The sequence below is a fragment of the Aedes aegypti genome, chromosome 1 (genome assembly GCF_002204515.2).
Source record: "Aedes aegypti strain LVP_AGWG chromosome 1, AaegL5.0 Primary Assembly, whole genome shotgun sequence".
Taxonomy (NCBI): Eukaryota; Metazoa; Arthropoda; class Insecta; order Diptera; family Culicidae; genus Aedes; species Aedes aegypti.
The window spans coordinates 157,904,980-157,930,600 of record NC_035107.1 but is presented as its reverse complement, the minus strand read 5'-3'; the positions used below and the strand labels follow the sequence as shown (position 1 = coordinate 157,930,600).

At 36.8% G+C, this 25,621-nt stretch overlaps 1 protein-coding gene across 1 annotated transcript in view; it reads right to left on the bottom strand.

The window, feature by feature from the left end:
- LOC5568532 (tachykinin-like peptides receptor 99D) overlaps positions 1–25,621 on the bottom strand; it is a 283,301-nt gene that overhangs the window by 28,249 nt on the left and 229,431 nt on the right. The window contains exons 7-9 of the mRNA XM_001652326.3: positions 16,999–17,195; positions 4,958–5,097; positions 4,813–4,875 (exon numbers count right to left, since the gene is read on the bottom strand). Coding sequence (XP_001652376.3) covers positions 4,813–4,875; positions 4,958–5,097; positions 16,999–17,195 — 400 coding nt within the window. The remainder of the gene's footprint in view (positions 1–4,812; positions 4,876–4,957; positions 5,098–16,998; positions 17,196–25,621) is intronic.

The window sequence follows — 25,621 nt, the reverse complement described above, 5'->3', positions numbered from 1 at the left end:
TTGCAAACAGGTCGCATATAACTTGTGGCTCGGAAGCAATCGTTTCGTTCCACTTCATCGAAGATGGTAGACCATTCACATGACGCTGCTGTTTGGCATAGTTCCAAAACGATTTTGGGTGAGATTTTGTTCGCGAGTTCGTTTAATACTTGGCCACGCAGAACGAGTTGTAGTAAGTCCAAGATTTTCTTGCGTAGGAAGTTTATCCACAATCGATTCAGTCAATTCCTTCGTTTTCTGGAGCTCAAATTTCAAATCCGCCAGAGACTCCTTGATAGCTTCAGAAACCCCGGTCACAATTTCGTGTGAAGTAATTGGAGGGTTGGCTTTTAGTAGGTTGAGGTGATCAACACATTTATCACAAAACCAAAGGACATTTTTGTGCTCATTCATGAAGTCCATATTCGAGCGTTTTAAGCCGACGCATTTCAGATGCGCTGCTTGATCGCACAATTTACATTGTAGAAACTCGAAAGTTTTGATCGGCGTAGAGCACTGGTAGCATTTGGTATCCATTTCTACCTCTTCGTCGACTCGAATGATGAATGATCGATAAAGATTGCAACTATTCGTCCACAGATGGCGCTGATTGCGGAAAAATGAAACGATGACGTATGATGACAGGAAGAAATTCGTTCCAAAAACAATTGACCACTGAACGATGCAAATAAAACACGATTTATTGCAGGCAGCTTCCACAAAATCAAATTCGAGATAGTTTGATAAAAAACAGATGTAAACACGATACGCTTAATACACTCCCGTCAATTTTGCATTCAAATATAAACGAAAAATAGTCAACACAAACAGAGTGAAAAAACTAATGCGATAGACACGAATCAGAGGTTCTCAATTTTTTGTTCATCATGCTCTGGCACTCCTCGTCGAACCAACCGTTCCTTGGTCTTCGTTGAGCAGTACCCACCACTTCTACTTCGCTACTGTGCTCACCGCTCCGTGGACTGACTCCCACAGATCACGGAGGTTGACACTTTCGTTGATTTCGCTAATCCGCTCGTCGAGCTTTTGATGGTAGTCCCCTGCTACACCACCTGCTGACAGGCGTTGGATATTGAAACGCAGCGATTGTCGATTCCTAGAACTCGAAACGGTTGATAATCGTGCTCGAATTTTGCTTACAACGAGATAGTGTTCTGAGTCGATATGAGGACCCCTGAAAGTTCTAACATCGATGGCATCGGAAAAATGTCGGCCGTTTACCAGAACATGGTCGATTTGGTTGCAAAGTTCGCCATTTGGGTGTTGCCAGGTGTGCTTGCAGATATATTTGCGTGCAAAGTAGGTGCTACTGATGGCCATCCTTCACGTCATCGGGTTTGTCGTTAGTCGGTGCATAGACATTGATCAGGCTGTAGTTGGAGAGCTTGCCCTGAATCCTCAATACGCAGATCCGCTCGTTGATCGGCCTCCACCTAATAACTCGCGTCATCTGCTTCCCGATCACTATGAAACCGACTCCGTGTTCAGCTTTATCGCCACCGCTGTGGTACCGCTCTGAATTCACGTTCTCCAGATCTTATCCAACGCACTTCCTGAATAGCAGCCACGCACACGCCAACTTGTCGCAATTCACGAGCCAAAAGGCTCACTAGTCCAGGTTCATTTAAGGTCCTGACGTTCCAGGTACCGAGTTTCCAATCAAAGTCCTTATTTCGTTACCAGGTCAGTTGCCGAAAATAACGTTCGTTTCTTCTTCTTTCCCCATTTTTCGTGGTGGATAATGAATTCGACATGCTACCTTACCGGGGTCACGCTACCTACATCACGTAAATGGGGCTGCCATCTTAGGTGTAGCTGACGTGATACAGCATTTCATACTCAGCCACTGGATTGCAGAATAGACGCTATTTGAGCCGCACCTCCTGGTGTACAGACGCTCAGAACGTACCTCCTCACTCTAGCTGATGTCAGAAGGACAACAGTGCCCAGGCTGCACTACCAGCTAATACTTATGACACACTTGTGGTATACGTACCATGGTACAATTATCTTGAAATGGGTTCCATACTGAAAATTGTCTTCATTCAAGATAGCCTTGGAATAATTTTCTCGATAACTTGTACCATGGTAAATGTATCAGATGTCTGTCCAAGGTATAAGTACGCAACCCTTAGCTGGCGGTCTTTGTCATCATTTGACCCGTGGAAGCGCGAAGTAGGAACCTGTGGGGACCAGAGCTGTGTTGGTCGCTTCTTCCTGATTGTCGACTCACCATTTTGCCGCCCACCGTTTGAACCGCTTTACCGATTTTCAATTTTCTTGGACGAAATGAAAGCTAAAGATTTTGACTTTTCAAAAATAATAGAGTAAGGTGGGGCAAAAGTTCGACCTTAGTGGTATAATCTAAGTTTCCAGAAAAACAATAGCTGTTGAAACAAAATGAATACCGTACAGTGAACCTTCAACATATTGACTATAATTTTGCTGAACATCTTTGTGTCAAAATATTTACCCATTTTTAGTTATAACAGTTTCAAAATTGATTGTCTTAAACGAACTTTTGCCCCACCGGTGGGGCAAGAGTTCGAATCTAGTGTGGGACAAAAGTTCGCTGACTAAAACACTAAGTATTGATACTTTTATGACAGGCATACTTTATACCAGCCGTAAACTTAAGTTTGCCGAAAAATACACACTAAATTTTCATCAAAAAATTGTCCAAAACAGGGTTAATTGTAATATACTCAAAAATTTCCCCTTTTTCGCAAAACTAAATGGAAATGTTAAATTTTTGTGACATTTTTCGCACAATCAGGCAAGTTTTGCTAAATTTGAAGATAATATGTGGATTTTAGGCAATTTGCAAATTTTTCCGTGAGTTTATACATGGGTCGAACTTTTGCCCCGCTGATTCGAACTTTTGCCCCACTATGGGCCAAAAATTGTTTCCAAGCATTTATGCAAAAACTAATACACTTCAAAGCATCCTTATGATAGGCATAGAAACGCCCTTACATAAAAAATTGAAAAAGATTTTATCTTTATTTGGTTCCGTGAAACGAAAGTTTGACCAAAAATTACAATATTCACGTCAAAAAACAACAAATAGTCATAACTTTTCCAAATCTCAACCGATTTTTATGATATTTGGAGTGAAAGTCTTCTACTTGAATAGCATTCAAACCACCATGACATTTATAAGTAAAAGAAAAACAAAAATTTCAGTTTTTTCGTGATTTCAAGGCCTCGGGACCAAAGGGGCTATTGCTGTTCTGTTCATTTTTTCTTGAAAAATCAGAAAATTTTAAGTTTACTGCCAAATTTTCAGCGATGTATATTTTTTTGAAAATAAAAAAATCAGTATTTTTTTATCGGCACACACTGTAGGTCTCAGTGCATTAGATTTTTTATTTTAAAACATAACTTTTGAACAGCTCACCCGATTTCCAATTTTTTTATGGAATGAAAGCTTAAGATTTCAAAAAAATTTATAAAACTGAATTTATTTTTTTGCAAAAAAAAAAACTAAAAATTTCTAGTTTTTTAGGCTTTTTTTAAGTTTTTTGCAGTTTGCAAGATTTTTTATTTTCAAAAATATATATTTTGAAAACTAAAAAGCATACATCGCTGAAAATTTGACAGCAAAAGTAAAATTTTCTGAACTTTCAAGAAAAAAAAGAGAACAGCGATAGGCCCTTTGGTCCCGAGGCCTTCAAAACATGAAAAAATGAAATTTTATATTTTCCTTGAAAAGTCAAAATCTTTAGCTTTCATTTTGTCCAAGAAAATTGAAAATCGGTCAAGCGGTTCAAAAGTTATGATTTAAAAAAAAAATGCAAAGTCGCGATTTTTCTGGTCACCCTATTTCGGAAATGGTCACCCTAATCAAAAAATCAAAAACACGTGTAAAGATTTCGGATAAAGAACAAAATAGCAAATTTTCACGGAACTCGGTGACCCACTAGATCGGTTTATCATGGAATGGCTGAATAATTATTTAATTCCACTAGAATTTGCATCCTTCAACTGTAAGGCCGCCTTTAGTGTCGTCTACTAGACTCGACTTCTAAATCATTACATCATTATAAGCATAGATTTTTCGCACATAAAACCGTTTATTATCGAATAACGTGCTCATTTCAATGAAAATTGCCTACACATTTTGGAATAAAATGAACAATTCACCCGTGTTGTAAGAATTTTAACATAATTTCTAAATTCAGTAGACTCAAATTTAGTAGATAGGGAAATTTTTCATTCCTTAACCTGCTTTGTAATATGATGATCAATTTCGCCCATAGTGTGTCATTTTCAATTTTTGATGTCAAACTTGTTTATAAAATCTTTAATGTTATTTCATAATACATCGATTACATAAACTTAGAAAGATCAAAGAAGTGCTGCTGTTGTCGTAATTAATTTTACAATATTTGAGTTCCAAAGAAAGTATAACATAACAAAATGCTGAAAATAGTGACCAATTTCCCTCGGATCAAGGTACATCTGTTTTGCTTTAACTAAGTGAAAATCCATTATCAGCATTATAAAAAAAAATGTTTTCATTGAAAATACTGTTCGTGGAAGTCGAGTTAGTTTAATTGATGAAAGGTGCCTAGTCCATGATAAAATTGCTCCAATTCTACAGCGGTCGCTTTTTCATGTGATTTTTTTTTTTCGAGTAGAGGAATGAAATTGTGTTCAGTCAGCGAATAAAATAATGAAGGTGTCAGACGAAGTGTATAAATAAGAGAACACAAACACGTTTCACATTTCCACCAATTGACAAGTTCATTACTGAAAGACGTATCACGCCGCCAAATAGGTAACAGTGACAAAATAGCTTTTCCTTACCTTGAGATCTTCGTTGTGTCTTAGGCGAACCTGGGCAGGTGTACAGAATCGACCTTTCCGTATCTGAAACATCAATCATGGGAGAACAGATTCGAATCTTTAAGAAGCGTGTCCCACTTTCTCCAGTATTGAGATGGAAACGTACCATTACGCACGATTCGATGGTGGTCCGGCGAGCCCGAACAGGAATACCGTGAATTCACGGCGCCACGCCTTGTTAGCACGTCTGGACTAATCCTAATGAAAGGACACCACCTAAAAAATTGCTGAAATCCTCGCCGAAACCTGGAAAGAACAAAGAAAACATTGCTGACAATTATAGATGTTTGTCATGAAACCCAGCTCAAAGCCCAGCTTATGGTGCACTATATTAGGTGACATAATGCAATTATGTATAAGACAGGACCAATGTGCGCTTAATTGGAGTAGGAATATGGGAGAGACAGTAACGTTCTCTCTTAGGTGTTAAAGCAATCCTTTCAAGTAGGTAGGGGTGAACAGGGTAAGACAGATCCTGCAGTTTGGCATGAAAATGTTTTTTTTTTTCTTGAAAGTTTGTCGAGAATTTTGTTTTAGTACAATAATTTTGTCATTCCGAGGCATTTTTGGTGAGGGTTCACATAAAATTTTCAATAACTAATATCAAAAATACAATTTGTGCTCATCAAATCGGAATTTGGAAACGTTTCCATTGAAAAAAAAAACACAAATGAAAAATTACATTCATCTTAGTTGCTGAATAGAGAAGGCTGAGAGCTTTATATTCAATTTCTGGAAAATACTGTTGTAAGCACTGTTTAACCCTCTAATACCCTGCCCCACTTTTTGACTCGGTATAAGGCCGTCCCTTATTTTTCGAAAATGCGAAATGTTATAAGTTCGTCATTGTAAATTGCTCATTTTGGTAAGAAAAAATTCAGGTAAAATTTTGAAATCCCTACGTGAACGCTAAGTCATCCCCCAAAGGCCTTAGAGGTATCAGGTGTACATGACCCCCGTGCGCAAATCGAGCTCGCAGCTCTACTGCACGCTTCGTAAGTACGAAAAGCCACTAGTAACAAGTTACCCTGCGCGCATTGATAATGAGCATAGAAGTTTGTTTTCTTTGTAGTTGTTAATTTTAGGTCAGCTTGCACTGTTATAAAGATGTAAATAGTATAAAATATTATTTTAGTTAGTTAGTTCTGGTCAATTTGTCAAATCGGGTAAAAATAACCTTTTTTTCCTTTATTGTCAACATTTACCCTACTACGTGGTACTGGTCAAACTAATAACTTGTTTTAAACAATGAAAATCTATTGAACTAAGCTAGTTGAAAAAACATTTATAATTACAAAGGAAATAAACTTTTATAATGACTATCAACGCGCACAGGGGAATGTGTAACTAGTGGCTTTTTATACCCATGTTGCGTGAACTAGAGCAGCGAGCTCGATTTGCGTACGGGGGTCATCTGACACATTCCACGCACATTTACGCCAAGATATCAAAATTTCAAACTCCGACATATTTTCAAAGGTATGCAGAACATGAAATACAATATGTTTCAGTGTATAAAAAACATAAACTTGATTGAAAATACCGTAAAAGAGATACCTGAAAAGTTATATAAAGTTGACAATATTTATTGGTGAAAAATTGAGACATTTACAACATTTTTGCAAAAGTCATGTATCCCGGTTTATCAAGTGTCATATGAATGTCTTATACGTTAACTGGAAGGGTGTGGGTTTAATTGTTTCCTACGAATATTGGTTCTTTAAAATCGTATTTTTTTTTTCAAATATTCACATTAATATGGTGTCGCGTTACGAAAATCGTCTAATTTTTGACATTGTAAAACAGTGATGCATTTGAACGCGTTCAGTTCGCGTTCCAGTTCAATTTTTTGAACGGAGTGATCAAGTAGGCTTGCTCATTGTTCAGTTCAAAAATTTGAACGCTAGTGAGCAGAAAATTGAACGCAGATGGTTTTGACAGATTTCACGAGATCTGAACGTGCCAAAGTTGTTTTGAAGGTGCTCAAAGCTAGAAATGCTATGTTTATTACAATTGAATGGAACTTATCATCAGTTTAAGAAATATTTTCCAGGAATAAACCTAAACTCATGCTTTGATTACCATTGCAATGCTTTGCGTTCTGAACGGGCCGTTCGTGAGCAACGACAGGCTCTGGCTCGAGAGTTCAATGTTTACTGCGTTCTCGTTCAAAATTTGAACGCGCTCCGTTCATTTTCGGCTCGCGTTCAGTTCAAAATGCATCACTGTTGTAAAATAAATACTTCTTATAGAACTCTTATATTTCGGATTCTCTTCCTACTCGTCAAAATACGTGTTTCCTTAAAAAAAATCTAAAATCGTACCATTTTTCAAAAAGTTACACTAGGTGCAAAGTTTTGGTGTCGCGTTACTTTAATTTAAACCGTAAATTTCAAGGACGAAACTAAAATTTTCAAAACGTTTGTTCTCAACCATTCTTCAACCGATTTTCGAAATTTTTGGCTTTTAGTAGGAGGAAATAGTTGGCTTGAAGTTGAAGTTGAGTTGAATGGACTCGTTGGCTAGTGACCCAAATCTTATCAGACAGGTACTGTTCAGTCAAGGAATAGCCTCTTACATGTTAAGGAATACTTGGCTCCGATGATAAACAACGTGATTCTTCGGTGGATAATCAGGAACATCCGTAAAAATGATCAATTCATGAAAATAATCCAAGACAGCTGCGGTTTTTTGCAAACTCATCAGAATTCCTTATTGCACCCGATTCTGTTTTTGCACGCGCGGTGAGTACCGTGCAAAGAAAGTTTTCAGTTCAAAATTTCAAAAAACGTTTCATGTAAAAATAAGGTTTTGGCAAAAAAATGTAAGGCAGTGTAAAAAAAAAAACCGTGCAAAAACAGAATCGGGTGTATATAACGCAATAGATTATTTGGATGGTTCGTGGACCTAGGTGGTCACATAACCGCATCTGAAAGATCCGGAACATCCATAAAAATGGTCATTTCGTGAAAATCATCCTAGACCACTTTTACAAACAGAAATCATAATTATAAAACTTAACGGATGGTTTGGAGTGTTCATGGATATAGGTGACCATTATAAAGCACTCTGGATCTGGAATAACCGTAAAAATGGTCATCTCGTGAAAATCAACCTAGGCACACGTAGTTTTTTTTTCAGGATGTCTTGTCATGACATTTGTCTATGAATGTCAAAAGTTTGTAATGAATGTCAAAAGTTTATAATGAACTTTGATGATCAAGGTGGTCTTGATGTTCTACAATTATGATTTTTGACGTATTTGAAAGAAAAAAAAAACGCGCAGTGGGTTAGGATGATTCTTACGACCAATTTTACGGATCTTCCGGAGGGAGTTGTAGTTGTTTTGTATGTCCATGGGCAGTTTCGATCATCTATTACGTTACATAATAAGTTTTAAGGGGCCAAATTAAGTGTAGTTGTGGTAACATTGTGCTAAAAGATTATGTAGCCGGCGGGACTTGAACCCACAATTTCCTTTCTGTGTACACGGACGTAGGTGTAGTATAATTGGTAATGCGCCCGTGTACAGATTGGAAATTGTGGGTTTAAGTCCCGTCGACTACATAATCTTTTAGTACAATGTTACCACAATTACACTTAATTTGGCAAACATATCTCATTCTGCCGATGTTGAATACCTTTCCCCTAAAAAGTAAAAATAGCTGGCTGCAAAAGTCGAAAATAATGGAGGGAAGAGTTATGTAATAAGGAATTCTGATTAGTTTGCAAAAATCTGCAGCTGTCTAGGATGATTTTCAAGAATTGATATTTTTATGGATATTGTGGATTTTCTATTGAATGAGGTTGAAGCCAAGTAGTCTCGAATATGTATAAGGCTATTAATTCACCGACCGACCCCTTTCTGATAAGGTTTGGGTCACTTCTAAAAATCACACCTAAAACCAGAGCTATTTGATCAGCTTTGTGCAAAAATAACGAGGAAAATATATATATTTTTGCAGCTCACAAAAACGTAAAAGGTTTCAGACGAATTGCGCCAATGGTTGTATGACATTTGCCAGAAAACCATTTGCCAGAAAGCCGTTTGCCAGAATCAATTTGCCAGAATGGATCATTTGCCAGAAAACCATTTGCCAGAATGGACCATTCCCCAGAAAGTCATTCCCCAGAAAGACCATTTCCCAGAAAAAATATTACTACATTACTTTGCTTTGTGTAGCAATATTTAGGTGTGTAAAATCTTTCGAATCATTATGATTTTCAGCGTACGATACATAATTATATGCAAAATAATTGTGACGTAAGTTTTTAAGCTTTTTGTTTATAAAATGTTTTAAACTAATAATGATATCATAAACTTATTATATAGATAGCTGTAGGGGTAAACATGCAGCTATTCAGCAAGCTGACGGACGTGAGTTCGAATTCCACCGGGCGAAGATTTTATTGGATTGAAAATTTTCTCGATTTCCCAGGGCATAGAGCCTATTCATATCGGCAATACGTTATACACATGCAAAAATGATCAATTGGCAATAAAAGTTCTCAGTTAATAACTGTGGAGGTGCTTGTAAGAACACAAAGCTGAGATTTGGCTCTGTCCCAGTTGGGACGTAACACAAGATAAGAAGAAGAAGGTGTAATAGATTTCCGAGGTTTCCATAGTTTCTGAGAAATAACTGTTATTTTTTAATGTTAAAATAGTCATCAATTTTATACAAGCTATTAGGGGTCGTCCATTAACCATGTGATCCTTTATGGGAGGATGGAAGGGGGCCTGGCCAATGACCACGATACAAACAATTCTTTTCAAATTTTTGTATGGACGAAAGACCCCGTGGAGGTAAAAAATCCGAAAGAATTGACCACGTTGTTAATGGACAACCCCTTCTAGGCAACTGTATTTTCAACATTCTATTAATGATTTTCCCTTCTTTGAAGATTAATCTGTTCTTTAGGGCTAACTAATTCAAGGACTTATATGCTTCATAGGAGATTTACCCTTCTTTATATTATTGGCTAGTCTTTATAATTGTACTGTGTGTTTCTGCCTGCAGTTAACAGAAGGAATGAAAGTAATGTAAACAAGGTTATGTCATCTCAATTTTAAATAATTACAGCTAAAAAAATCAATATAGGACTGCTGTCAATAAAAATGTCTGTAAAAAGGATTTATGTAAAAAAATGCAAATATCGGAAAATGGACAATCAATATATGTCCTCAAATAAAAAAAAAACTAAATTGAAAGTGATTCAATAATGGAATATTTACCATGCTTTCATCTAATTTCTCATTGATGATTACTCGAGTGATTCCGAAAACATTAAACTTCATAACCGACTTGTTTCGTAGAGCAAGCGACAGACCAATATATGTGTGTTTTTTTGGTTTCCACCATTAATCATGGCCACGTAGCAGTCCTGCTAAGAATTTCAAAATATCTCCGGTTCCAGATAGCTAAAACTAGCAATCAGGGTAAACACTGCAGATTGAAGAGTTTTCCGGCAGCCTGTCGCAAAAAAAAAAACAAAAAACAAAAACTTTAAAACAATAAATAATGCGGTTCAAATTATTATTAAAAGTAAAACAGTTTAACTTTCTTTTCAAGGACTGAATAATGTATTTAAATATATGACCGAAAGAACATTGGGTAGTTATTTGAGTTATATTGTTCCAATGATTATTGGCGCTAAACTGATCATATTTCAAACATAATTTTCCCTTCTTTCACTCAAAGGCTGTTCTTTTTAGTTGTTTTGCAATTTTTTTCCGCAAAGATACACTATTCATATTTCAGAAATTATTCAACTAAACTAATTCGTGTCAAACGTTTCAGCTTTTTTGTTCTCAGACCAGCTATGTAAGTAGTGAAAATTGCATAAAATTGTATGCGAAGGAGTTTAACAACATAGACTAAATAACACGGATCGATCAGTTGCGTTGGTTTATACTTATTATAATATTACATAGATATAAACATTATTTGGAGCAATATTTACGATGCGAGTGAAGTACTGTAGAAGTGACGCTAAATTTTAATTAATTTTGCGCTGTGCAGTGCTAGTAGTCCAATCCTCTTGATGTAAATAATGTGAAAGTTGACTACACAATGTTTCATGCTATAAGTGCACATAATATGAGTATATTCAAGATACAAAAATGACAAATATCGAAAATTTCGGTAGGCTTGAGGTGAAGATGCATCGAAGCCAAACCTCAAATTTTCAAGAGCATAAACCTCGAGAACCAGCCAGCGGTTTGAGCTGAAAACCTAATCGATTGGTCACACGCTGGTGGTGACCAATCAATTAAATTTTCAGCTGGAATGGCTGTTTGGGTCTCTAGATTTGCGCTCTTGAAAATTTGAGGTTTGGCTTCGATGCATCTTCACAAATATGTCGATCAATTGATATCAAGGTTGAAAACGAATTACAAAAAATGATTCTGGGGAATGGTTTTCTGGCAAATGGTCCATTCTGGGGAATGGCTTTCTGGCGAATGGTACATTCTGGGGAATGGTTTTCTGGCAAAAATCATTCTGGCAAATTGATTCTGGCAAATGGTTTTCTGGCAAATGTCATACAATCGCGCCAATGCGTAAAGCTGGTACCGTAATCCGGGGTAACATTGATCAGCGGGGTAATATTGATCGGGATGACTCATCTTGTTAAACGTTCAAATAAAGATTTATTGATGGAGCATTTTCGAACCATGAATGGTGCCTCTCTTTCGTATATTCATAAGCTAATGATAATTAAGGGTTTTCCCAAAATTGCGTTTAGTACATGCGCAAATTTGTCAACTTTTTGAAACAATGATTTCTATCATTTTCACTGACACTACCGAAAATTCATGTCTCACATGAGTTCTGCAGACGATGTGATCAAGGAAAATGCGGGTGTTACTAAAAATGGCATGGCCGAAAACGATTCCGTTGTCAAATCTTTCATAAGTTTATTCATTTAGGCAATATCAACTAAATACTAATACAAATGTAGAATTTCCTGAGGAAATTGCCTACTTTTAGGCGTATTACGCGGTTCAAGGTGTTTTTCATTTTGAAATAACTCAAAAAGTAAATGACTTGTAAGAGTTTGGTCTTTATATTCGGCTTCAGGGGCCCTGATTTTAGTAAGTAACGACATTTCCAATATTAGCGAACGTTGTTTACTTGGGTGATCAATGTTACCCCATATCAGCTGAATCAAAAAATCACTTAAAACATTTATTTAAACATTAATTAAATCTTTCGAAAAACAAAATAAAGAACATAGCTAGAAGCGGTGGGTGCCAGTACTTGTTTTAAAAATATGAAACTTGTAACATTTGTATTGTGAAATGAAAAATTTTCAGAAATACTAAAAAAAATGATCAATGTTACCCCGGATTACGGTACAACTGTTTTCCTACAATAAAACCTAAAACAATCGGTTCGATAATTGCTAGAAACGAGCGTTTTAAAAATTGTAGGTTCGTCCTGACATGTTATAACCCAGGTAACCAATGGCACTGAAAACCTGTCAAGCGGCTCATATGCCGCCTATGACAGGTTTTCAGTGCCAACAGGCTTCATACAACATTTACAAGTGCTTTTAGGCACTGTCACCTTCGAGCACTGAAAAAAGCCGTATATGCGTATATAACGCCATACCGCAGTGCTTGTAAGCCCTGTGCCCACAAGCCGCATACAACGGCTGTCAAAGCTGTTGAAAGGCTGGTATACCGTATACGTGACGTTTATGTCAATCGGATCAAATATGGCTTCACCCAAAACAAATCCCGTGATGATGGAGTTCAATTAGAATTACAAAATAAGAACTGATACAAATTGAGTAGCAGGAGGATCGTTATGGATGATTATCGAAAAAGACTTGCGCATGTTCGTGATCTTCTGATTCCTGATGGTCTCCGAAACGACGGGAGTCCTTTTGTAAGGCGAAACAGTGCGAAACTCAAGCTGTATTGGTCCCGGAGGTCATCAGGGTTCCAAGGACTGCGATCTACTTTATGACGTCTGGAATATTAATGCAAGCAATTATTCTAAATACTTTTACGGTCTTTCCAAAGTTTTCATTTTCCCAAACATTCCCCATACTTTATTTTAAACTCCTTTTTGACTCCCTTCACAATGAAGTACAAATTAATTCAAATTAAACTGCTGGTATTTCCAGCCTTCAATAATTCTCTGCCTTATAAACGATGCTGAGCAAGGCAATTCATAAGAGCATAGATGGGGCAGATGGAAAAGGTGACCGAAACATCTGATAGGAGCCTGGAAAACATCAGTTCGAGTCTAAGATACTTAACAAAAAAAATAACTTGGAAGTGGTCGAAGAAAGAGAGAAAAATACAGGAGATAAACAAACCTTTTTTCTCTTTTCTTCAATCAACCTGCTATAAATTTTTGACGTCTCTCGCTCTAGATACTCGGTACGAGTAGGCAGTATATCAGCCAAATAATTCGCCAAAAGTGGCTTTTTAACAGCCCTTAATTACGATATAGTTCCTGTTAGCCCTGTTAACCATGTCTTTTATTCGACTATAGAACCGACTTGGTGCCAAACTTTACGGCTTATTGGTTACTTGGGTTAAACTTAAGTTAAAATGTATTCATAATTCCGCCCAATAATCTGATCTACTAACTTCTCTGTGCGACAGAATTCCATGATGTTCAGATGACTATTTTAATACCATAAACGTCGTCAACAATTTTGCGTAAAACATTATCGTCAAAATGCTATATGGATACGTTGAAATATTGTTGGCCTAATATTAGATTCAATTACACCCCTGTGTGACAAAAATCCGTATCCTACTAACCACTATTAGTAAATCCTAAACACTTACACTCTAAATGTTCTTTATAACGTAGTTACAAACATCATCTTCAAAAAATAACAAAGGGACGATTAACAAATTAAACCCAAAAACTAAGTGAAATTATGTACAACAGCTCTACAAATTTTTCGGTCCACAATTTTAAGCTATTATGGTCTTCTACAAATTTCTGAAACAATATTTTTAAAATACTGTATTGAAACTTTTGAATAATTCTGCCCATTTATCAGATCCATTAACTCCACCGTGTTATTGAATTTCAGCTAGTTCTGACAACCATAAACGTCTGTCTGTCGACTTGGCTGAAAATATACACTTCAAAGTACATCGTTGAAAGGTTTACTAATTTTATTTTACAATCAAATTCAATCACTCTATCATGTGTCAAAATTCAAGGTTATTTACTCCGCCATCTACAGGTACTGTACCGAAAACATTATCAAAATAATTAACAGAACCATCTAAATATTATTGCAAAAAATTAAGTCACATTTCTATGGTGACCCCAAGCGCCATCTTCGCTTTTACTAAGCACGACAATCTTCACGGAAACAGTTAATTAATTTTGACCAATATCAGATCAAATTACTCCACTGTGAAGCAGAATATCGAATATTAAACAAAAAACAATACTAGACATACATTTTTTCCCGAAACCCGAAAGCAACATTACCGATTTTGTGAATAAAAATAAAAATTGTTTTTTTTTTTTGTTGCGTAACGCGACACCATTTGCAGAACCCTGTTGGAAGATAAACGTAACTCGGCGCACATAAAACGAAATCAATGAGATTCGGCAATTATTCAAAATTTCCTTCCAGTTTGAAGTCAAACTCTGGTTCTTATCAATACATAGAAGGATTGCCTATAACAAACACGGATTGTAAAAAATATAGCAGAGCAGATATAGGGTTTCGCTCCAAGGGGGGAGGGGGTCAAGCCAAGCATGACAAGCCTTACAAAATTTTCGAAGGACTCATACAAAAAGCATGACAAAGGGGGGAGGAAGGGGTCGAAAAAGTTGAAATTTAGCGTGACATAATTTGTGTACCATCCCTAGGCGATTATAGGCCTATTCATATGACGTTCCAAAACAGCTGATCGGGAAGCTCTTTGACAGTTCTTCTATGAAAATGACAGCCTCGTGTATGCACCGGTCCTCCACCGATGTAAACAAATGCATAGACGGACCTGTCACATGAAAAGGCCTATAGGATGACGTTTGAAAAAGTGCGTTTCAGCGATGGTGTCGCGTTACGAAATGCAACTGCTTTTATTTATTATATTTACAATGTTAAGTTTCAAAATGAATGTCACATCATCAAGTACATTTGATATGCGAAATATAACACCGGTTGAATCACATGGTCACAAGGCATATTTCCGAGAATAGGCCTCATTTGTTAATAAAAGTCGGTTCCTCGTGGTGTCGCGTTACGCTGGAATGTGTCATCTACACCTGATACCTTCAACGCCGTTGGGGGACCACTTAGCGTCCACGTAGGGACTTCAAATTTGGTCGGCGTTAAGTCAGAGGGGACCAAGTACAAAATCTGGGAAAATTGGATTATTCTTTCATTAGATGCGAAATTACCTTACCCCCATTTCACTTTGATCAGATTTGATGAATGCTGTAAATTGAGAGATATATGTAATAAATTTACTTTGGATGATCAATAAAAATCGTAAAAGTGTGCAGTCAGAGCGGACCAGCTTATTACCATAACAGCGAAAATGATCAGCGCGCTGAGGAATGCGAGGAAATGAAACCATTTCAAGAGATTTGTCAGATTTGTCGACATCGAATGATTCTTCTACTCATCTATCAATATAAATTCATAAACATTTCTTAATTCGATGCATATGATTTTGATGTTTGGTCATTTATCATATCTTGATGGGTGGTCAAAATTGCTACAAATTCTGTGCAGACAGAGCAGACCAAGTGTTTAAAAGCAATAAACTGATTGATTATTGCTTTATTTTTATTCGATTTCAAAGTCCGATAGGAGTTCATGGTAGTTCTATGGTGTATGTATGGCATGTCCTAGAATTTGCTTGGTGGACAAGTATATTTTGGTCGGTACTCAAGTTTTTCACTTGGTCCACTCTGACTGAACGCATATTTGAATATTTCTGGTCTCCAATGCCCTGACCCTGCAAAACCAAGCTATCAAAATGCCACTAATTTCGGGATTGACGATATGGATTTCTGAAGAATTTACGATACTAGTGTCGAAGGGTCTTGATAATCTGTTTATTTTAGAGATATGCACTCAGTATGACCATGCAAGCATTAAATGATTGTTATTTTCCTAGAAATTGCTCAGTCAGAGTGAACCAATTCACTGAACGGTGGTCTTTAGTTCAGTCAGAGTGAACCAAGTACACATAGTCCATCAAAAAATCGTTCTATCCAAGTTTTGGATTATGATTTTTCATGATTATCATTTCACATTATATTGCTTGAAAGTAATACGAAGACGTGTAGAAATATTGAACCAAAAATTTAACGAGGTCAAAAATTACAGAGCGTTAGACTTTAAGCACATTTTTCTCAAAATATGAAAAATGTCACTTGGTCCACTCTGACTTAACGCCGACCATTTGTACATCATTTAGGGGCCGTTCATTAATTATGTAAGGGTTTATGGGGGGAGGGGGGTCAGAGATTTCTTACGCGCCATACAATTTATTTTAGATTTTCATACAAAAAATCTTACCATGGGGGGAGGGGGGGGGTTGAAAAACCATGAAAATTGTCTTACGTAATTAATGGATTGCCCCTTATTTCTTACCAAAACGAGCACTTTGCAATGACGAACTTATAACATTTCGCATTTTCGAAAAATAAGGACGGCCTACTGGGTATCTCTTTGGTTTTTTTTATATTCTGTATTCTTTCCTATTCTTGGCAAGATTTTCATGGGGGTATTTTTCTTAAAATTGAAGCCATGATGATAAGGAATGTAGCACAACAATTGTTCTTTTCATTTCAATGTGAACTGTGTATTACTTGTAACTTCGAGTATCGAGTATTATTTTACACATAACGTTTGAACTCTGTGGTAAATTAAGCAATCATCGTAATGATTTCGTCAAATCCACGGTGCTTTAGTTTTTTGTTTCGAGCACACGTCCTTTAAATATTCTGGATGGAAACTAAGAGTTTAAATCCATGTCGTAAGAATAAAACAAAATAACATATAATTAGAAGAAAAAATCAATGTCCCGAGTATCACAATTCAAATTTAACTACGCTCCGACGGTGATAACAAGGTGTCCTGCCAGCCTGTCGATTAAATTCGGAATTCAACGCACCGATTTGCACTCCATAAGCTTACCTTGAGTTCATCCAGCAGTAGATAATAGGATTGTACATCGAATTACTCATCGCCAGCCAGTAGATGCCCAGGTACACCTCCTGAATGTAGGGCTTATCGGTTAACTCCGGATAGTAGGACGTAGCGATGAAGTAGATCTGGAACGGCAGCCAGCAAACCGCAAATATAACGACCACGACCATCATCATTTTGACCACCTATATTGAGCCGGCGAGGGCATTGAATAGGAAAGAGATAAAAATTAAGTGAAAATGATGAAATTCGATCCACTCATGCTGACGTATTCATATGCTAGCAGAGACTACCTGGCGGAGGGCTATATGCATGGACATTTTCCATGAATACCATTAGCGTGTGATAAAAAAATGACATTAATGGATAGGAGCTTCAAAACGGAAGAAATTTCCAAGAAAACGCTCTATTGATATGTGGTATACTGAGCAAAAAGAAAGTTAATTCACCTGATTCTTTTAGCTTTTATTGTCATAATCAAGCTTTCTTTTTTTTTAACAGACCATATTCTGTGGAGAAAATTTTAATTGAAAACATATATGCAATAATATTGTATTGCCATATCGGAATAATTCAAATGATATCACTAAACTATTTATTTATTCATCATTCATACATTAATAATAATTAATTCGGTTCACGTGGTTGAGATGAACAAATTAAAAGTGAAAAAATGCTTAACTGTTTCTCATTTAATTTTGCATGAAATATCGGACGCATAAGACACATTCCACGCACATCTACGCCATGGTATCAAAATTTCAAACTATGAAATATTTCCAAAGCTATGCAGAACATGAAAGATAATATATTGAATTGTATAAAAAACATAAATTTGATTGAGAATACCATAAAACAGCATACCTGAAAAGTTATACAATGTTTATATGATTAATTGGTGAGAAATTGAGACATTGAACAATATTTTTATAAAAGCCCTGTATCATAGTTTATCAAGTGAAATATGACTGTCTTATCCGTTAACTAGAAGGGTATTAGATGACATTGTTATGTGCGGGTTTATTTTTTTGAAATGAATTATTGGTTCTTTGAAAACGTGTTTTTTCTTCCAATAGTCACATTATTTAGGTGTCACGTTACGAAAATTGTCTAATTTTTGACATTGCAAAATGAATACTTCTTATAGAACTCTTATATTTTGGATTTTTTTCCTACTCGTCAACATACGTGTTTCCATAAAAAAAAGATATAAAATCGGTCCATTCATCGAAAAGTTATACTAGGTGCAAAGTTTTGGTGTCGCGTTACGATAATTTAAACCGTAAATTTCAAGGACGAAACTACAATTTTCGAAATGCTCGTTCTCAGCCATGCTTCTACCGATTTTCGATATTTTTGGCTTTTAGTAGGAGAAAATAACTAGCTCCTCCTCGTTTTTGTGAGATGTGAGTAAGTCTGTTTTTTTTTGTTTTAATATTTTACTAAAAGCTGATCAAATAGCTTTGGTTTTTGAATGGACTCGTTGGCTAGTGACCCAGGTACCGTTCAGTGAACGAATGGCTACAAGTTGGGAAATACTTGGCTCTGATAGTAAACAACGTGGTTTTCCGGTGGATAATCAGGAACATCCGTAAAAATGGTCAATTCATGAAAATAATCCATGATAGCTGCGGTTTTTTTTTGCAAACTCATCAGAATTCCTTATTATAGAACGCAATAGATGTCTTGTCATGACATTTGTCTATGAATGTCAAAACCATCCTTTATGTTGTATAATAATGAATTTTAACATGTTTGTAATGAACTTTGGTGATCTATGATATTTATGATTTTTGACGTATTTGAAAAAAAGCGCAGTGGTCTAGGAGGATATTTACGATTCATTTTGCGGATCTTCCGAAGGGAGTTGTAGTGGTCACTTATGTATGTCCATGGACAGTTTCGGTCATCTATTACGTTATATAATATGGAATTCTGATTAGTTTGCAAAAAAAAACTGTAGCTGTCTAGAATGATTTTCAAGAATTCATATTTTTTTATGGATATTGTGGATTTTCCAGTGAATGAGATTGAAGCCAAGTCATCTCCAAGATGTGTGAGGCTATCCATTCACCGACCGACATCTTTCTGATAAGATTTGGGTCTTTTCTAAAAATCAAACCTAAAACCAGAGCTATTCGATCAGCTTTGTGCAAAAAAAAAAAGAAAATATACATTTGCATCTCACAAGAACGTGCTAAGCTGGTATGTACAACTATTTCCCTTAAATAAAAGCTAAAACAATCAGTTCGATAATTGCTAGAAACGAGCGTTTTGAAAATTGTAAGTTCGTCTTGACATGTTATAAGTTAAAGTGTATTCACAATATCGCCCAATAATCTGATCTACGAACTCCTCTGTGCGACAGAATTCCATGATAGCTTAAGATATCAACTTTTCAGAAAACAAATTAAAACTCTGAAAAACATATTTTTTACATAAAAATATAAAAAAAAATAATTCTTTAGATAATATTTTTCCAAATAATTTTTTTTAGTTTTTTTTTTTTTGAAAAGTTGAAATCTTAAGCTTTTATTCCTCAAAATAAGATTGGAAATCGGTTGAGCTGTTCAAAAGTTATGATTTTTTTTTAATAAAAATCTAGCGCGCTGAGACCTACAGTGTGTGCCGATGAAAAATGACCGTTTTTTTTTTTCAAAAAAATATATCTCGATCTAAAAACATACATCTCTGAAAATTTGATGGTAAACGTGAAATTTTCTGAACTTTCAAGAAAAAATGAGAACAGTAATAGCCGCTTTTGTCCCGAGGCCTTCAAAACACGAAAAAACGGAAATTTTTTATTATTTTTTATGTAATTTTTTTGTGAAATTTTATATATTTTCTTGAAAAGTCAAAATCATTAGCGTTCATTTCGTCCAAGAAAATTGATAATCGGTCAAGCGGTTCAAAAGTTATAATATAAAAACAAATAAAAATTTGGCAAAATCGCGGTTTTTCTGGTCACCTTATTCCAGAAATGTTCACCCTAAAAATCCAAAAACACGTGTATCCTTCAGCCCCTTATTTGGGATGTTCCTTACATGTACGCGCCCTACGCGTGCAGAATAATTTAAATGCGATCGTTAATTCGTCTCTCCGTAACAACCCTGCGAGCGATTGCGTCAGACGCTATTTTCCTTCGATGTGCTCCGAATGGGCGGAGCCTGTCACGCAGCGTGACGAGTGTCGTCTGATGTTTTTTACTGTATTGCAAAAATATATAAAGCGCATTCATTGTATGCATTTTGTTCAGTCAATCTAATAAATCCATTGCCGCGAACGGAGCAAAAGGGAAACGAAAAGTGTTTTTGCCTAAACAAGTACCGAAGAGTGTGGTGACGGTGAGCCAGACCGGTCAACGAGGCGATCGGTTGGCGTTATTCTCTCGTGCCCTTCCATTCGTTAGCGAGGTCATCGTGGAGAGTGTGTGTGTACGCCGTTCATTCCGAGCCGGCGTTGTCGGGCGAGACGATCGTGTTGCGTCTTGTTCGGCATTCTTCTTTCCTTCGTTCGTCGAAACGAACGGTGCGGCCGTAGTAATGCGTCTGCGTGCGCGAACGCGTTGCGATCAAAGGATTTCCTATTGTTGATATTCTGCTTTGCGGACTCGCACACGCGCACGCATCGCAAGACGCGTTTACTATGGCAACACCCGAATGGTGCGTGGCGGTGCGGCTGCAGTGCAGTGAAGCTGCCGTGGTAGTGCTGGCAAATTGTCGTGTTTGCCGATGCGACGATTCTCAGTAGTGTGCCGCGAGTTGTTTGGAAATAATATTCACGAAACGGCGTCACTCCTGGTGTGTTATCGTGGACAAGCAAACAGCGATGATCAATCTTGGAAGCTGGAGGTGTATCCAGCTGGAATTGCGAGTCGGCGTTTCGGCCGCGGTCCTTCGACGGAGTGAGATCCTGCGCTGGTGACCGCGACGTGCGCGATTGACGGCATTCGAGAGTAGTTCGTTAGTGGCTGTGGTGTGCACGGCTACTGGCGGTGTGTTCCTGCGCTGGTGACCGTGATGTACACGGTTGTCGGCATCGAGTGTGTGGCTGGTGGCTGTAGCATGTACAGTCGTCGGCATTCCATCCCATCGTTCTGCTGGTGGCTGTGACGTGCACGGCTGTCGGTGGCTCGAACACAAGGTGAGTCGGCGTGTGTGCTACTGTAAAAGGTAAGTGCAACGATTTGCCTCCCGAGTAAAATACCCAACAAGTTGAGTACCCAACAGAACAAAATATCAAATTTTCACGGAATTCGGTGACCCACTAGATCGGTTTTTCATGGAATGGCTGTACAGTTAAACTTCCATGTTCCATTACTCGATATCGACTCATGGAACCATACTAAAAATCAAATTTCATGGTTACTATGATGGTCCCCTCAAACAGCTTTCCATAGCATTGCAGTTCCATAATTTGATATTTCCATGAGTCGATGGTCCCTTCAATATCGGCTCATGTAGGGTTGACTGTATATTTTATTCCGTAACCTGAAAGCAACATTACCGATTTTGTCAATTTATTTTTTTTGCCTAACGCGACACCATTTGCAAAACTCTGTTGGAAGATAAACGTAACGCGGCGCCCATAAAATGAAATCAATGAGATTCTGCAATTATTCAATATTTACTTTTAGTTTGAAGTCACACTCTGGTACTTATCAATACATAGAAGAATTGCCTAGAACAAACCCGGATTGTAAAAATTATAACAGAGCAGATATAGGCGATTATATAGTGATGTTTCGAGGAGCCCCGGGAAAAATGATATATTTCGTCCATGTCCGGAACCATATCATCCTTAGCCGAGAGTCCACGGCTACAAAGCATAGCCATGTTGAAGATGTCTGGGTTCGATTCCCGGTCGGTCCAGGATCTTTTCGTAATGGAGATTTCCTTGACTTCCCTATGCATAAAGTATCATCGTACCTGCCGCACGATATACGAATGCGAAATTGACAAAGAAAGCTCTCAGTTAATAACTGTGGAAGTGCTAATAAGAACATTAAGCTGAGAAGCAGGCTCTGTCCCAGGTAATGCTAACAACAAGAAGAAGACAGAATTATAGTTAGAAATTGGTTACTTCCCCAGAGGCACCTCAAACGTACTACAGAGTAATATTAGCAGCGGATGGTTCTAGAAATGGTTCTGGAAGCATCACCTTCCAGAACCTTGAAATTCGATACCCATATTGGTATGATTCCTGATAGCCCCCGGGGCACCTAGAATCTACTATAGAGTGGCCATGCTAACCTGGGATTCTATCACCTTCAAAAATTGTAATGTTCGATACCCATATTCACATGATTTCGGACACATTTGAAATTGGCCACATCCCCCGAATCTACTATAGAGTGGCCAGATGGTTCTGAAAATGCTTCCGGAAGCCCCAGCTTCAAAAATCTTGAAGTTTATTCCTATATTGATTTGGCTCTGGACATATGTTGAATTATCCACATTCAATGAGGTACTTCGAACATACTAAAAAAATGGTCATGACAACTAAAGCCATCTTTCTGAGTGGTCAGGCTACTAAGCTATTCGCAAATTCCGTATCAGAATGATCACCGCATATCAGCCCTTGAGCTACAGAATAACTATTCCGAAGACACCAACCTTCCAAAACATCAGGATCTAAAGGTAGATCGTACTGAGTGCTGAAACTCCGCCGAAGACAGTACTGAGCTATCTCTTGACGCACGCGAGATATTCAACAACACCCCCAAATTGATGAAATCCCATATGCCCCGGGTCTCCTACAACGCGGATTCCTATAACGTGTCTCAACCATGTGTCTAATAGGAGATCTGACTGTTCACTTATCAACAAGCAATACATATCTATGGAGCAACATCCATGAAATTTGGTAAATTTATAGGGTCAGTTTTAAATCCCATCTCCACAGTTAACATAATTAAAGATATACACCAATCGGTCTAAAACTTTGTGGAATTGCTAATCAATACCACAATAAAGCCAGAAAAGAACTAGTGAAAGACTACATTATTTGTTTCTTGCTTCGGGTCCCTGTGTGCCGCTTCCTTCAACATGCTTATCAAACATCATATTGCTACTGCTTGTATAAATAGCTATTATTCCACTCCAACAACAAACACTGATCTAAATTTAGGTCCTCAACAAGCGAAAATAATAGTATAATAAAAACAGTTGTATTTTCACCCATTTCCCATTTGGTGTGCTTCCTATCCCTTTACACATTTTCCGGCATGTTTTATGGATGAAACTAGTCGAAGCATCCATCAGCCCAAATCGATACATTATTTTGTTGATCCCTCCATGGATGGATTAAATAGCTTAATTCAATCATTTTGATTGCCCCAACCGCATATACAACGCTAATGCGATCCGTAACACACTCACGTCAGCAAACAATGAAAAACTAAAAGGCAATAGCAACTACTTCACTTTGGTGTGCTCTAGATTAATGTTTCGGCAAATAAATTGCGTCGAGTTACCATCCGTCGTGATTTAGCAGAACATATGCTGATTATGAGTTTGATTCCATATGTCCTGATTTTTTTATGTCTGAGAATATGTCCCGATAGTATCTTACTTCAATAAACAACATCTTAACTTTTGTCAATTCAAAATAAAATTTAGCAGAAAAGAAGAACCGTAAAATGGGGTATCTTCGATAGTGTGAAACCCATAACTTAATAACATTTTTTTAAATCAGTTAATGAAAAAGGAATGCAAAAGATAAAATTATTAGTATGACTCTTCATGTCAGAACTATTCTCGTCAGAATCGGGAAAATTTGAGGCTTTTAATTAGTTTTTTTTTATTATTGATAAGATTTAAGATTTAAGATACGCTTACCAACAATCTGTTATACGATTATTATATAATTAAGTTGTAAATAGTTCGTTACTTATCTTTGGCAGCCTAGTTATAGTAGAACTTACTGACTGTCTCAAATTTTTAGCGAAAAGATTTCCATATGACGTTAAACGCTCCACACATTTTTCGTAATTAATTGGATTTTTTCTCACTTATTTAGGTTTATCCCAACTAGCGATTGATTTGTGTTGAATTCAATCTTTCCATTTGTCTTTCCTAAAATAACATGTTATTCAAATTCTTATGAACTTGCCATGCTTGTTTCAACTCAAAACACTTTTAAAGATGTTTTTTTCGTTTTCAGAAAATTCTGTTCTTTGATGCATGAAATCTTATCCATGCTATCTACAGTCGCCTCTCCTAATCTCGATGTCGAAGGGACCATTGAGTTAGGGAAAGATCGAAACAAAGAACATTTTTTATTGAATACTAGATTGAAAAATACTCCGTTACCAAAAACATAATAAACAAACAGACGTAATTGCGTGTTCTTAAATTGTTTTGAAACCGAAAATTTTGGTCTAGTAAGCATAATGAACATACGGGGCGAAATAGACACCCCCTCAATCTCTGAGGATATGCATACTTCATCAAAAGTTCATACATTGCATAAAATCTGTATTGCATTGGAAATGTTTGATGGTATAAAAGTTTATTTTTCGCTTCAATTGTCCTTTGAAATTTGACTTTAAGTTTTTCTCAGTTTCAAATTGGCATATAAGCAAGGCGGTGGAATAATCAAATTTTTGAGCAAAGTAACGAACCCATCAAGGTTCTTTTTAGCTATTATGATTGAGAGAGAGCCCTTTTACAAATCAGAACGATTTACAGTCATTAAATATATTGTAATCATTGAATTTCTCGCAAGTATTCATTTTGCACGGATACCTTATTAGCAGCCTTGTTTTCGACCTAATTTTCAATCTTGCCCTTCTGACATTTGATATGATTTTAATTACCATGAATGAATGTAGCACGTCATACTAACATTGTTTATTATTATTATTTATTTATTATTATTTATGATCATGCTACAAAGCAATAAGAATAAAACTTAAATCCCTATCGAACTAGTGTTCCTTAAAAGGGACATTAGAGCTTATTGAAATAGCTATTTAAATTAGTCGAGTTACATTATTGAATTCAGTTTAGAGAAAGTTCTACATAAATACTATCGAACAATGAATTGATCAATATTAGATTTTATATGTTCTAGTACGCCTGAATTGTTGAATCGTTCGAGCACTCTTAATTTCTTCTGGTAATCGATTGTATGTTGCCGGCCCTAAATTTTGAAATCTTCTTCTTCCAACTTTCGTTCTAAGCCAGTTCTCTGCAGCAAATGAGCATATCGAGTCTGATGGTGATGTGCAGCAGCATTAAAGTTCCAGTTATGATGCAGATTGAGATTTTTTAGGATTTTAAACATTATCGTGGCTGTTCGCATGATGTACAGTCCTTGTATTGGCAGAATATGATTATGTTCAGTGGTACTGTAAAGCTGATTTGTTGGGTGCAGGTAATCCAATTTGAATATTGCTTTAACACATCTATTTTGCTGAACTTGGATGTCTTTAAGGTATGTGTTGAAGGTTGTACCCCAAGTCGTTATAACATATTGGTACCGACTATGGATAAAAGCGAAATATATTTTTAGTAGAACATGTTGTGGCACATATTTAGACAGCTTTCTTAGAATTCCACACAACGATGCGCAGTTATCAACAGTATTTCGTATATGGCAATCCCAA